Raw genomic sequence first — 13,886 nt, forward strand, 5'->3', positions numbered from 1 at the left:
TCTCTAAGAGTTTCTGGAACGCAGTCATCGAACTCCGGTCTCATTCAAATGGCTGTCGGGGTCTATTCGAATCGCTTTCTCTCTCTCTCTCTCTCTCTCTCTCTCTTTCTCGTTAGTATACCTTCGAGCTATTCTCCATCATCATCGATCATCATCAGCGTGAGCGACGATACCATTGGTGTTTGACAGGGATTGATTTGAAAGGAAAGTTGGTAATAAAACCTGAGAGACTGTGACTTCGACTAATATACTTGAGAAAGTGATAGGTTCCAGCCTATAACCATCGTCTTTTCTTTTAACTTCTTCTTCTTCTTCTTCTTGTTTTCTATTTATATTTTCAGGATAGATAAAGCTAGAAAACGAGTTTTGCATCGATGAACCGTAAAATCGAAAACGAAAAGGGGAAGAGAGAATGAGGGCTTTTTTTTTCATAGGCCGAACGATATTTCCACGCATATTAACACTTTACAGGATGCGATCGATTAACTACTTAAATTAACGAGGAAAAAATAGATATAGAAAAAAAAGAAACAATAAAAGAGAGAGTAAGAGAGAGATAGAGAGAGATAGAGATAGATAGTGAAAGCCCGGGAATCTCGCGAACGCGTGTAACATTTGGTAATATCCGACAAATACAAGCAGGTAAATCCTCATACGTCAAGTGAGAATGCACGTTCGCTGAATTGTCAAACGAACCTGCGCAGAACGATATACTGACATCGTAATTTACTGGATCGACCATTTCGCATAAACAACATCCTTCATCCAACGCGTAGTCGCACGCCCATCCGACTATTCCTCTTCCCCCACGACGTGAATTTCGCGCGAGCGTTCTCGCAAACACGCATACGAAGAGAAACGAGGAGGGACAGAGACAGAGAGAAATAGAGAGAATAGAGAGAGAGAGAGAGAGAGAGAGAAATCCTGCCGACTCTTCGCAGAGTCTCCTGGCGCACAGATAACGCCCGTATACGCAGCATCCACTAATCGCGTTATACAAATGACTAAAATTCAGCCTTGAGCCTGGCGTTACCACCAACCTGAATTTCATGAAAGTTCTTGCAACGCTCTCTACCGATAACGTTAGATTAATCGACAGAAAGCCAACGCTATCGTGAATGGAAATGAAATATATTTCGAGCGCGTATGTAATATAATTCATCTAACAAATCGCCTTTCTCCTTTACGTACAAACATCTACCTACCCCCCTATACACGCGTTTGCATATACGTTTTACAGGCTTTTACATACTTTAAATCCTTAACTTTGTTACAATATATATATGTCTTGTTGACATATATGTATATATATACACTTTGTTCAAAAAAATGTCTTCTTATTCCAAGTGTGTAAAGAAAAATACCAAAAGCAAACGAAATATCTCGAATTCCAGGGTATTTCTTTTGAAAGGAAGGAAAAGAAAGAAAAAAGAGAGAGAAAAGAGGATGTAAAAAAAAAAAAAGGATGAAGAAAATGGATAATGCGAGTATAGTTTTTATCTTCCGTTAGGAAAAAATATTAATAAAAAAGAAAAGGAAAGAAAAAGGAAAGAAGATAAAAAAAAAGGATAAAGTATTATCTTTACATTTCTCTTTCCGCCGACATATTTCTCTGGGCGCCTCATCCTCCCTCTCCCTCCCTCTCTCTCTCTCTCTATTTTTCTTGCTATCTCTTTCAGTGGCGCCCTTTTAGAGCACGCGCCACGCGAGAAAGTGCCGTCCATGGTGCTGCTGGATGACGAATGGCATCTAAATCCACGGTTCCAACGTATGGAACGAGAGAAGAAAAGCAAGAATAAATTTCGGTTCGGGTAACGAGTAACGACGCGTGTCCGAGTTTCGTTTTCCCTTTGTAAATGTGTGTATGTACGCGTACGCGCGCGCGCGCACACACACGCACAAATATCCGACACTTCACACGTTCGAAGAAAATGAAAGAAGAACGTATTAGGTGTGTATCTCGTTCGAACGTTAAAAAACATCTTTTATGAGTTATTCAGAATGAACGCGCATTAGTGAAAACCACGAAACCGCCCTTTCGAAGTGGCACCACCACCACCACCACCACCACCATGGCACGTACTCACGCACGCACGTACGTACATTCCCCCAATATTTTGCCATGGAGTCCCGCCGAGATTCGACAGCCTTAAACCACCGCCGCGTAATTTCTCCCCATTTCCTGACGCACGAAACAATACGAACGAAAGTTTACGGCTCTGCTGGACCACCGAGAGTATCATACATTTTCAACGTACCGCTCGTAAACTGTGGTCAAACGTTACCTAACAGTCGCCAAGCCGCTACAACGCTATTACGACTAGCTTATTCGATCTTTATTATATTTATTTAATGCCTTTTTTATTTTTCATTTCCTTTTTAACACTAAACCTACCATTAAATCGTTCGAATGGACCGATCGTCAACTTTTCGATCAATCGAAAAACATTTTCATTACATAAATATAGGATTCGTGAAAAAATTGGGTCGTTGGACTGACTGGAGGACCGGGACTCGAACCCGGTCTTCCCCGCTTTCCGGGCGACTGCTTGCTCTTTAACCATTGAGCTATCCAGGGCCCACCGTCCAATCTCCTCACGAACGCCTATTTAAGTGTTTGGCTTGCTATACATGTGTCGTAAAATATATGAATTTTTGAAGATGGGTTATCATTTGATTTTATTATTTATATAACAATTATACGCGAAATTCGATACGTTTAGTATTAAACACTATCAACATTTTCGAACGATATTTTTATTCGTTCCAACGATATAATAATAATATTACGATTAAACTTTATCTCTATCATTAATTACGACTACCTATGAATTAAAAACGCACAAATTATTGTTATCAAATATTTACATTTATATGTATAAGCATATAATAATCGTCGAGTTGACGTATAATACGAAACATTCGCAAAAATTGAATGGCATACTCGGGTGCAGGATTAACTACTACCGGAAACTCTCATGGGACTTTCTTAGAATTTCAGATGACGAAGGAAGCCAGATGGAATTTCCGAGAAGAAGACGAAATGATCTTCACGCCCTGCAAATGGCAACATATCTCGACTCGTAATGGTGGGTGTGTGTTAGACACGTGCACGATTTTCTTGTCTACGAGTATCTGCATTCTCTCTATCTTTCTATTTATTTTTCATATTTGTAAACATTTTATGAATTTCTAACGAGCACTCGATAAACAGATATTTCATTCAATTTCAACAACAATTATTTGATAAGACACCACCTATCTCGTAGATAAAAATCTTCCTATAAAAACGATCTAAACTCTGTAGAAATATATTTTTCAATTCACCTTAAAGGTACACACCTTAGTTTTTCTAACAAATAAAGAATGAGAGATAAACAAATGGAAGGAGAACGAAAAAATAGAACAATAAAACAAAGAGCAGAAGAAAGAAAGAAAAGAAAGGAAAGAAAGAAGAAAAAAAAAGAAATAAAGACGAAAAAGAAAGTATATTTCCTCCATGAATCTGCCGCAAAAAGCAGGTGTCTCGCTTAGAGTGTTTGTTGGTATGAAGGAAAAGAAAAAAAAAAGGAAAGAAAAGGGAGGAGAGAAAAAGAGACTATGTGCTAGGTTAAAAGGCGACACAGAACGCTCTTAAAGGCTCGATCGTGCTTAAAAAAAAGAATAAAAAAAGAGAAAGAGAGAGAGAGAGAGAAAGGGTAGGGCAAAATAGGGGACGGCGCTAATAAAACTGGACTAAAGCCGGTCTCTCCAACTTTTGAGAAATGGCGAATAAAGGAAGAAACGGGAGAAACAAAAGCGGAAACGGGAGTTGCAAAACGGAAACGGAGAAGAGAAAGATGAGATGTAGAGGGAAGAAGTTTCTCTTCTCGACCCGAAGGAATTCCTCCTCTTTCTTTTTCTTTTACCATCTCTCTTTCTCTCTCTTTCTATTTTTCTCTCTTCCCCTTAGGTTCTTTCGGTCCCGTAAAAATCTACGGTGCAGCATTGACTCCCCCGTATGTGCATACACTCTCCTTATCGTCTAGGTACGTGTGTTTGTATACGAACGAACTGCTATCTCAGAATACGTATTCGTATATACGTGTAAAAGTAGTAGTAGTAGTCGTCCACGACGACCAACAAAGAATAAGAGAAGAAGAACGATCCACACATGGTTACCGAGAAGTTATGAGAGCGTTTGTTCCAACCCTTGGAAAAAAGGAAAAAGGAATAAGAAAGGAAAAGAAGTGCTATAAAGAGAGGAAACTAAATGCGAAAATGGTGCAAGAAAAAGGAACCGAGAAGAAGAAAAAAAAAATATTGAAATATCGTTCTCCTCCTTGATACGCTCTAAGAATTCGACTCAATATCAGCTATTTCCTCGTTTTATAAGGTTCACTGCGACAACATGTAAAGTATATATATCTATACTCCTTTCGATGTTGCATGACTGGCAAACAAGTAGCAAAGATCAAACGTTTATAGATGGAATCTGACTGAGTAAACTTTATGCACACTTATATTATATGGACAAGATTCTCCTTAAATTGAGTACTCTTTTATGTATATTATACTTGCGTAAAAATATCCAATGAACTTAGAAAAATGGAAGAAAAAGAAAAAAAAGGGAAAAAACAATGAAGAAAGAAAGAAAGAAAGAAAAAAGGTATCCCAACCATGAACCAGACGGAATCATTCTTCTCCACTAGACCGAGCAATTTTCTCTTTAACGTTCCCACGCTTTATTGAAAACGCCGAGAGTATAGGAACATCCAAGTTCGTAATTTGCACTGAAAGAGAGAGAGAGAGAGAGAGAGAGAGAAGTAGAACGATTCTAGCAGGAAACGCATTGGATCCAGTCGAAAGTTCAATCTCATCTACGTCCGCGTTTCGAGAGATATTTTGTTCTGATGCACTTATACCTTGCCACGAGTGAGATTGATTTTTCCGATTTGGAATTTTTTTTATATCGAGCTTGAAAATAGCTCGGACTTACCGGCAGAATTCGTATTAACAATTAAACCGGACTACTACTATCAATTTATTTATTACGAATGAATACGATCGAATGAATGCTACCAATGCTTATTATCTCATCGTAGATAAGAACGAATCTGAAAATGACAAATAAATGAGAAACCCTACACATTGTTTTCTCGATTACTCTTTTCAAAACTCAAACTACGTCGTTTTTTTTTGTCAATCGCGAGAAGAAAGAAATAAAAAATCAAACGGAATAAAATAATAGAAAAATATAAGTTGAGTAAGGTCGTCCGTTCGTACCAGGTATGCAGTTTGTCGAAATAAAAAGTCGAAATGATTTTGAACATAGAGGTAGGAACACATGGGCCATTGTTAAAACTTCAATGGGAATTCGTTTAACAAAAATCGAAAAGTTGACCGATCGTAAAGCGTCACTACTTTTTAAAAACAGTATCAAAGCTTTCAATCTCCAAAATGCAGCGTGAAAATTCCCGTTGAATTTTGAATATCCATTGTGACGTCACTTGAGCTGAACGTTTCCTCTTCCTCCTCCTCCTCGCCAAACTACTCTCCATCTAACACCGTTTTACCATTCACGAAAAATATGTTACAACGTACGTTTGCGAATACAAACAAAAGGGGGGAATGTAATACACGAACACACGCGTTGGGGAATATTTTTTTTTTCTTCTTCTTCTCTCCTCTTTCGTCGAACTTTACTAAATCCGAAGTAACGTTAATTTCAAGCAAAACTTTGATATTACTTCTCAGAAAATGGGAACGATTATCATTAATAAAATTTACTACTTCAAACTCGTCGTAAGTTAATCGATTGACTCAATGAAACTACCTGAACTTATTTAATTAATATTAAATGTAAAATAACGATAGAGAAATAGCGTGTCAAATATATTATAAAATATTGACATCATTTCTATTGGACATTGGGTTAATATTTTTATACGAAGAGATAAACCAAAAAAATCGATTGATTTAAATAAAATAAAAAAAAAAAAAATAGGATCGCGATAGAAAACAAAGTGCAATTTCCTTTCAAATTTCCTCTATCATTTTGATCTATTTTTATTTGAAAAATAGCAGTAACCTGTTCTAGTTGTCAGAATCATCTCTCGTATAAAATAATAATAATTAAAAAAGCAATTTAATATAATAGTAAAAATTCGTAGAATTTATTATTGAACGTGTAGAAGTGGTAAAAAACGTATACTATCTCTGACGTCGTTTAAAGTGTCTTATTAAAAAGGAAAAAAAAGGAAAAATAAGCACCGTTTTATTGCACCGAGAGAGAGAGAGAGAAAGAAACATATCTGGAAAAACAAATACACGAGGGCTGTGTCATCGCGTGTCGAGAATAAAAAAAAAGTAACCATTTATCAAGGGAGCTCCACTTAACGTGAGAAAATGTTCCTAATGTTTTCGACGAAACGTTAGAAACACACGTACGTGTTTGTCACCAAATATTATAAAACGATGAAATAAATTCAACGGAAGGAAAATTTGAGAAATTTCGATAATTACTTTCGAATTGGCGAAGGAACGGAGAGAAGGTGGGGGGTGGGGGGTGGGTTAATGTATCCAGTGGCTTAAATGTCAACACAAATTCGCATAATCAAAATCGTCTGGAGGTAGGAGAATACGCGAAATACTATCGAATCGTCGACAAAGTTGAAAGTTCAGTGAATGCATTGTAACTATCCCGTGTACTTCGTCCGAACTATGTACACAAGCATTAGATATCCAATATGTATGTATGTATGTGTGTGTGGTGTGTGCGTGCGTGAATACGCGTAAGTAAATTTGTACACGCGACGAAGTTCTGATTCACCGTGAAACGTTTCTTGCCGAGCAAGTACGAAAGCAAGCAAGCAAGCAAGCAAGCAACATCTAGATAAGCGTTCATGGAATTTGCCATTAGTTAATAGTTCGAAAATTGCTATAGACCAGATTTCAAAGCAAAAAGTAACATCTGCTTCGAGTTAACGCAACGTTGAAAATGATCGCTAAAACGGTATTCCAACGAACAGTATTCCTCTTCGTTCGGAATGAATTCTCCTTTTCTTTTTCTTTTTCTTTTTCTTCTTTCTTTCTCTCAATATCGTTTAAATAGAAAATCGAGATCTCTATTATCAATTCAAATCCAATAGGATCCAGTTTATCAAAGGTAACGTAGGGCGAGACAGAAGAGAGGAAGGGCTGCTTCGCTAACACACGAGAGAAAGCTAGTGAATCATTCTATGAGTATAAATTAGCTTACCCTTGCAACTCCGGTTAATTAATTACGCTAAATTGTCCTAAGAGTAAATAACTGCCGGCACCTAGGGCAGTCTTCCTTTTCCCTCTCCGTCCCTCCTCATCTTCTTGCCAGAGACCGCGTGATGCGTTTCCGGAAGACGAGCTACGTTCCCGTTTTGTTTTCGGTCGGACCGTTTACGATTCGAGCATTGTCTCTTGCCAAGGAATTACGACAAAGACGTGTTACGGTATCCTAAAGTGGCTTTGACGATTATTTTTACATCTAATTCACACATTTATACCATTTAACATCAACGTTTAAAGAAACCTTTACGTGTACGATAACATATATTATTAATTAAAAATAAATAAACACATTCCCCTTTTCGAAAAACACAATTCATCGTAATACAATGGAAAATAAAAAATAAAAGGGACCTGTAGAAATTAGGCTATCTCTTGGCAAGGAATTATTTTTACATCTAATTCACACATTTATACATTTAAAGAAACTTTTGCGTGTACGATAATATATATAATCGATTAAAAATAAATAAACACATTCCCCATTTTCGAAAAACACAATTGACCGTAATACAATGGAAGTTTGATATAAAAGAAAATATAAAATAAAAGGGACCTGTAGAAATTAGGCTTAGAACCATACATTCGTTCGATGCGCGCACGTTAATATATCTTAAGACTTCGTCCAAACACGCTCCGTTTAGCAGGGGGTGCTTTTGTCCGGGCGAATAAGTCTACTACAAGCAGGTTCCGAAGTTTCAAATACACCACCATATACACAGCACGTCTGTTCTTCGTACTTTATCTCCTGAGCCGGCTCTGAATGCAGAACGTGCTTTGCATCGGGGGGTCGGGTCTGGGTCTGGTCTCCTCCTCCTCCTCCTCCTCCTCCTCCTCCTCCTCCACCTCCTCCTCCTCCTCCTTCAACCACTTAGATACGATTATTCGTTTGAAAGGAATGCCCGCGAGTTCGTGCCAAGTAGAATTATAGTCGTTTTACGTTTCCCCACTTAATCCGCGAATCGCGATCGTTCTGATAACTAGTCTGCCCACCCCCCCTCCTCTCTGTCCTTTTATTGTTAAACGAATTCCAATGATAATGTTCCTAAAGAAGATACGAAGAACAAAAAAAGGACAACATATACCAAACGTAAGTCCCCCCCTCGCTAATGTATTAACCCCAATCTTTAACAAACGCTGACCTCATACAACAGCACGCGTTGGCCACGCGCAAATGCAACCGAATGGTAAACATTTACACCGCTAAAACCAGATGTTTAGTTCGCAGACCCGGTGATAGTACAACTATCTGCTGCTTTCGGTTCAAGAAACCAATTAAAATACAATCGTATATTTTCGGAAGTATATAAAATGGTATTTGATTGAAAATAATAATCGAATGATATATTGTTCTTATTATTAAAACGTTAATTAAAATCAAAATTAAATCATTCTTCTATATTTGTAAGAAAATAAATCGGCCCTGTCGTAGAAAGTAAGAAGAAGAAGAAGAAGAAGAAGAAGAGATGCGAAATAAAAAGTAAGCATATTGCGACGTCAGAGAATTTTTTTTCCCCCCGGTCTACACAGATTTAGCTGGAACTTTTCGTACATTCTCTAATACGTTGGAGAATACCAAAACTACACCGGAATATTTAAGAACGCATATGTGAATTTTATGGCACCACGTGCGTACCATAAAGAGCGAACACGTTCCTCGAAAAAATACAGGGCAACAAAGAAAGCCGGTGTAGGTGTCGCGGTCACTGGATATTTAGCTTTATATACAAACACACACGCGCACGCACATACACGTGGTTCGTTTTAAAAATAAATATCATTCAGAAATAAAACGTTATATCGCGATATCGGTTACGATTCTTCAACAAAGATACTTTTTCAAGGTTTCGCATGCTCTCATCGGTATATTCGTTTTTTCCTTGACATTTTGACGTTTTTAGCGGCAAGAAAAAAGACGTATGTGTGCGTGTGTGTGTAAGCAAATATATCGGTTACGCGTTAATATCTTAAAAATAGACAAAAAAATAAGTGACATAGATTTTGTAGTTTTTGATGGAGCAGCCTGTACAAGGTAAAAAGACATGACACAGCACATAGCACGAAGATTCGTAAGAGAAAAAACGGCATTTACACGCGACTTGTGGCACATAATGTAATATAAAAGTTCCTAGACGAAAGATAAAAGTCCAAGCGAGTTCTACGAACGTACATTTAATTTCTCTTTACAAATCTTGACAATTACACGGTAATTGTTAATAACACTCGCAATTTGCTCTACGTTGGCCGGTAATACACGTTGCATTTAAAACTCTCGTTCATACGTTTAATTTATCTCTATTTTGTGTACATCCTGAAACGGGAGGGGGTTGGGAGGGTGGGAGAGGGAGGGACACGTATTCCTACAATCCTACGAATAAAAATCTCGAGTGTAAATGCATGCGCGAGGTGACAGGAATACCTTCGACAATTCGTAGATGTTTTTGTTAGACAATTCTGAACTTGTATCCTACGTTTATTAAAAAACAAAAAGAACAAAAATTCGAAAAAGAAAAAAAGTCAGGGAGAAAGGTAAATTGGTTTACCAACCTGAGAGAATGGTTCCGGGCAGCAACGCACAGAAGCTCAAGTACGTAAGCAACACTCGCCAACACTCGTGACGTGCCTTTTGGCAGTAGTCCAGTTTTTTCTTGTTCGGTAGGCCACTGATTCTTGGCCCCTTCATCTTGCACGGTGCCGCATACTTTTCGTTCCAGCCACGTAGACACGCGCGTACACACGTTTACGCACACGACCCGTTTAAAAGGAACTTCGATAATGTACCCACGAGGTAATACCTTCAACCACCTCTTCCTCTTCTTCTTCTTCCTCTTCTTCTTTTTCTTTTTCTTCCTCTTTTTAAGCCCGCACGAGAAACATGAAATTGTGTAACGACCTCGAAACACGTGCTTCAAAAACGTTGAACTCGCGTACGTAGCTGTTACACCTTTCCCTTCCCTCGTTTCTTCGATTCATCGCTAAACTTCTTAACATTTTCAACTTTTCGCTTATCTCAAAAAAGATTCGCGACAGTTAACTTCACGTTTTATACGAAACGACGACGATGACGACGATCACCGTGCTCGTTCGTCGAGCATTCGAACGAAACTGCTGTCCTTCTAATCCAAAAGGAATGCTTAGTTTCGTCGATACGACCTTTCCTTCGTAAACAAACAACGCATCTCTCTTCTCTCTCTCTCTCTCTTAGAATTATTTCGGTTTCCCCCACCTCACACAGAAAAACACATTACAGTACACGAATTAAATAACGTAACAATAATATCATCGTCACCGTAAATATCCCCATTGTTTTTAACTCGACGATGATACTCGGTGATATTTTAAATTCTTTTTCCATTTTCTAACAAATGATATCCCATCGATTATATTTTTACAACACCGTAAATGCTTTATTTCGTATGATTACTCCTGTTAATTGTTAAATCTGTAAAATCTTATTTAAATTCGTTAATTATCAAATCATTTTCACAACGTTCGAAGGAATTTCGAAAAGTTATGGGATATATAATATCATCGTCACCATAAATATCCCCATGGTTTTTAATTCGACGATGATACTCCAATCTATTTTAAATTCTTTTTCCATTTTCTACCAAATGATATCCCATCGATAATCTTTTTACAACTCCGTAAATGCGTTATTTCGTATGATTACTCCTGTTAATTGTTAAATCTGTAAAATCTTATTTAAATTCGTTAATTATCAAATCATTTTCACAACGTTCGAAGGAATTTCGAAAAGTTATGGGAACCTTCTACCATACGCGTACGTCGATGGAACGATGGTGTCGAGTGAACAGCCAAGGAAAATTATTATTTTCTCTCTCTTAAAATTTTTTCGGTTTCCCCCCCACACAGAAAAACACATTACAGTAAACGAATTAAATAACGTAACAATAATTAAATGCGTTATTTCGTAAGATTACTCCTGTTAATTGTTAAATCTGTAAAATCTTATTTAAATTCGTTAATTATCAAATCATTTTCACAAGGTTCGAAGGAATTTCGAAAAGTTATGGGAACCTTCTACCATTCGCGTACGTCGATGGAACGATGGTGTCGAGTGAACAGCCACGGAAAATTATTATTTTCTCTCTCTCTCTCTCTCTCACTCTTGGTATATATATATATATTTCTTCGAGGGTACAACGTTAAATTGAACGTGTAGAATGTTCGTCGTGATACGATAGAATCCATTTCGCGCGCGATTGCCGATGTAAAGGATGGTCTTTTCACTGACACACCGCGCCTTCTCTTCGCTTACCTACATTTAACGGATAAAAGAAATACCTGACACCCTACCTACTCCCCGGTAACGCGTTGAATTATCGATCGCGAAGAAGGATCGATTTCAAAGTTGTTTTTTTTCTTTTTTTCTTTTTTGTTTGTTCAAAAGAAAAACGCGAACGATATAAAATCTCGAAATATCGATCCTCGTAAAAGAGTTTTACGAATTTTCTTTTACCACCCCTGAGTCCTACCCCCACCCACCCTACCACCACAGGTCTTTTCAACCGTGGAAAAAAAGTTCGTCGAAGTATCGCGTTAGAGAAAAAAGAAACTCCAAGATTAACTCCAATTAGCAAGGTTCGAAAAAAAACTTAACGAAAAAGGCCCTCTCTCTCTCTCTCTCTTTCTCTTTTTCTCTTTCTCGTTTTCTTTTTCGAAGATCTCCAGTTGGATGTCTAATAAAAGTCTCGAGCCACAAATGAAAGCCCTTAAAAGAGTAACTCTCCGTTGTAAAGTGGTTCCGTTTAACGATGCTTCCCTTTCGTTTTCGTCCTCGGGGCCCAAGCCCCTCCCCCCACCCTGCCCCAAGTGAGTTTTACGAATTTGTATTCATAAAAAGCAACGTTTGCTTGATTTTTTGACGCGTCGCGTAAAGGGTCGGGTCGGGTCGGGTCGATGAAAAGGAAAGAAAAAAAAAAAAAAGGAAAAGAAAGAGAAAATAAAGACAAAGAAACGTCAACCGGGTAACAATGACAATGCTGATGCAAGACGAGACTCGCAAATTATCCCCGAAAGGTATTATTAATTAATCCCCTTGTTAAGCCGCGACGCGAGAGAAACACGGGGCGTTGCAAAAGGGGGAGAGAAGAGATGTTGTTGCCTCGTGTGCTACTGGAGTGTGCCATTTTCAAGGGTTCCGTTAAGGGTTGAAAAGCCGAGGGTGGAAACACGCGTGCCTACCGTCGTACTTTCTCTCTCTAACAGCGTGAAAGTCGTTTCAAAGCAGTAGATATAGAAATTTGTAAGAGAATTTGTTGGTATTCGTGAACGTCGGTTTACCTTGTCACGTAACGGGGAAATGTTTCTCGAAAAAGCAAATTAAAATTTAAACGCACAGGTGTACGTGTATGTGTATGTGTATGTGAACTCGTCTTAACTACGTTCACACTGCGCCAAATTATTTCCTATCGAGTGAGAGAAAATACAAATCGTATAATAATTTGGAATATGAATCTACCTACACACACACATACACACACACACATATTCTTTACTAATGTAAACCCACTTGATTCATAATAATATTTTGATTTGAACGTTGTTCCAACGATAACGTTATTATACGAGCATCTTTGGACAAACATAGTATCGCGTTTCTGTGCCAGGGACCGTCACGAACTGTCAAATTTCTTGTAGTTACTTGCTCGCATGGCTATTTATAACGAAAGTGTACGAACGGAGTCGCGACGAGTGCACACGATGCAAGTCTTAACTATGTCTTTCTCTTTCCCTACCTCTATCTCACTCTAGTCACCTCCCACACTTTCTGGAATACTTTCTTTTTTTTTTTTTTGCTCAACGCGGTAGAACCGGTACTGGCAAAAAAAAACAGAAGCACCCGCAACGAGACCAGCAAAGGCCTTTCTGTCCTAGAATATACATAATCACCAAAGTTAATTAAGGTTTTGGAGATGAAAGTGGGCTGAAGAATAGAAATGAAAACTTAAGAATGTACCGGCACGAGAACGAGGAAACCAACTCATCCTGGAACGGATGTTAAATATACAAGATATCTTTAAGATATCAAGAAATGTTGTCGTCAATCTGTTCTACGAATTTTTTCAAACGTTTTTACCGATAAAACAATTATTTTTGGAAAGAAAATGTCTTGGTCTTTTATTATATTTTTTGATACTAATTCATTTGACGAGTATACAAGCTTGCTGTATTCCTCGTCGTTTGAAATATTGTTTCAATGAAATTCCATTAAGCTCGATAAAAATTCCTTAAATATGCACAGCTTAATCCAAACTAACGAAAAAACAAAAATAAAAAATAAAAACAAAAAAATAGAAAAAAAGCTACGGTGGTTCTCCATTTTTTTTCTTCTTTTTTTTTTTTTCTTTTAAAGTCGATAACAAATACAAAGTGCAAAATGGCGAACAAGGGGTGAGAAATTAAATCAAATTTTGAACGTGACATCGTTTTGAACGAAAGGGAAAAGTTTCGCGATGACCGTTCGCAATTTGAAAAACAGCACAAAGCCATAAAGCTTGGCCGTGTCGTTTATGCAATTTATTGTTCCTCCTTTTTACTTCAAAAATGCGAAAGTGCTC

General features: G+C 37.8%; 1 protein-coding gene across 7 annotated transcripts in view; it reads right to left on the reverse strand.

Annotated features, from left to right (window-relative positions):
• The window catches only part of LOC122522185, a 62,269-nt gene that overhangs the window by 40,217 nt on the left and 8,166 nt on the right, over positions 1-13,886 (reverse strand). For 2 of the 7 annotated variants that reach the window (XM_043643028.1, XM_043643027.1), the window contains exon 2: positions 9,850-10,418. The exons of 1 other annotated variant lie outside the window; for it this stretch is intronic. In XM_043643028.1, the coding sequence (XP_043498963.1) occupies positions 9,850-9,985 (136 nt within the window). In that variant the 5' untranslated portion in view covers positions 9,986-10,418. 4 more of the 7 variants (XM_043643029.1, XM_043643026.1, XM_043643030.1 and 1 more) reach the window with 4 other exon arrangements.

Source organism: Polistes fuscatus, unplaced genomic scaffold, assembly GCF_010416935.1.
Source record: "Polistes fuscatus isolate 324 unplaced genomic scaffold, CU_Pfus_HIC Scaffold5, whole genome shotgun sequence".
In the NCBI taxonomy this organism is placed as follows: Eukaryota; Metazoa; Arthropoda; class Insecta; order Hymenoptera; family Vespidae; genus Polistes; species Polistes fuscatus.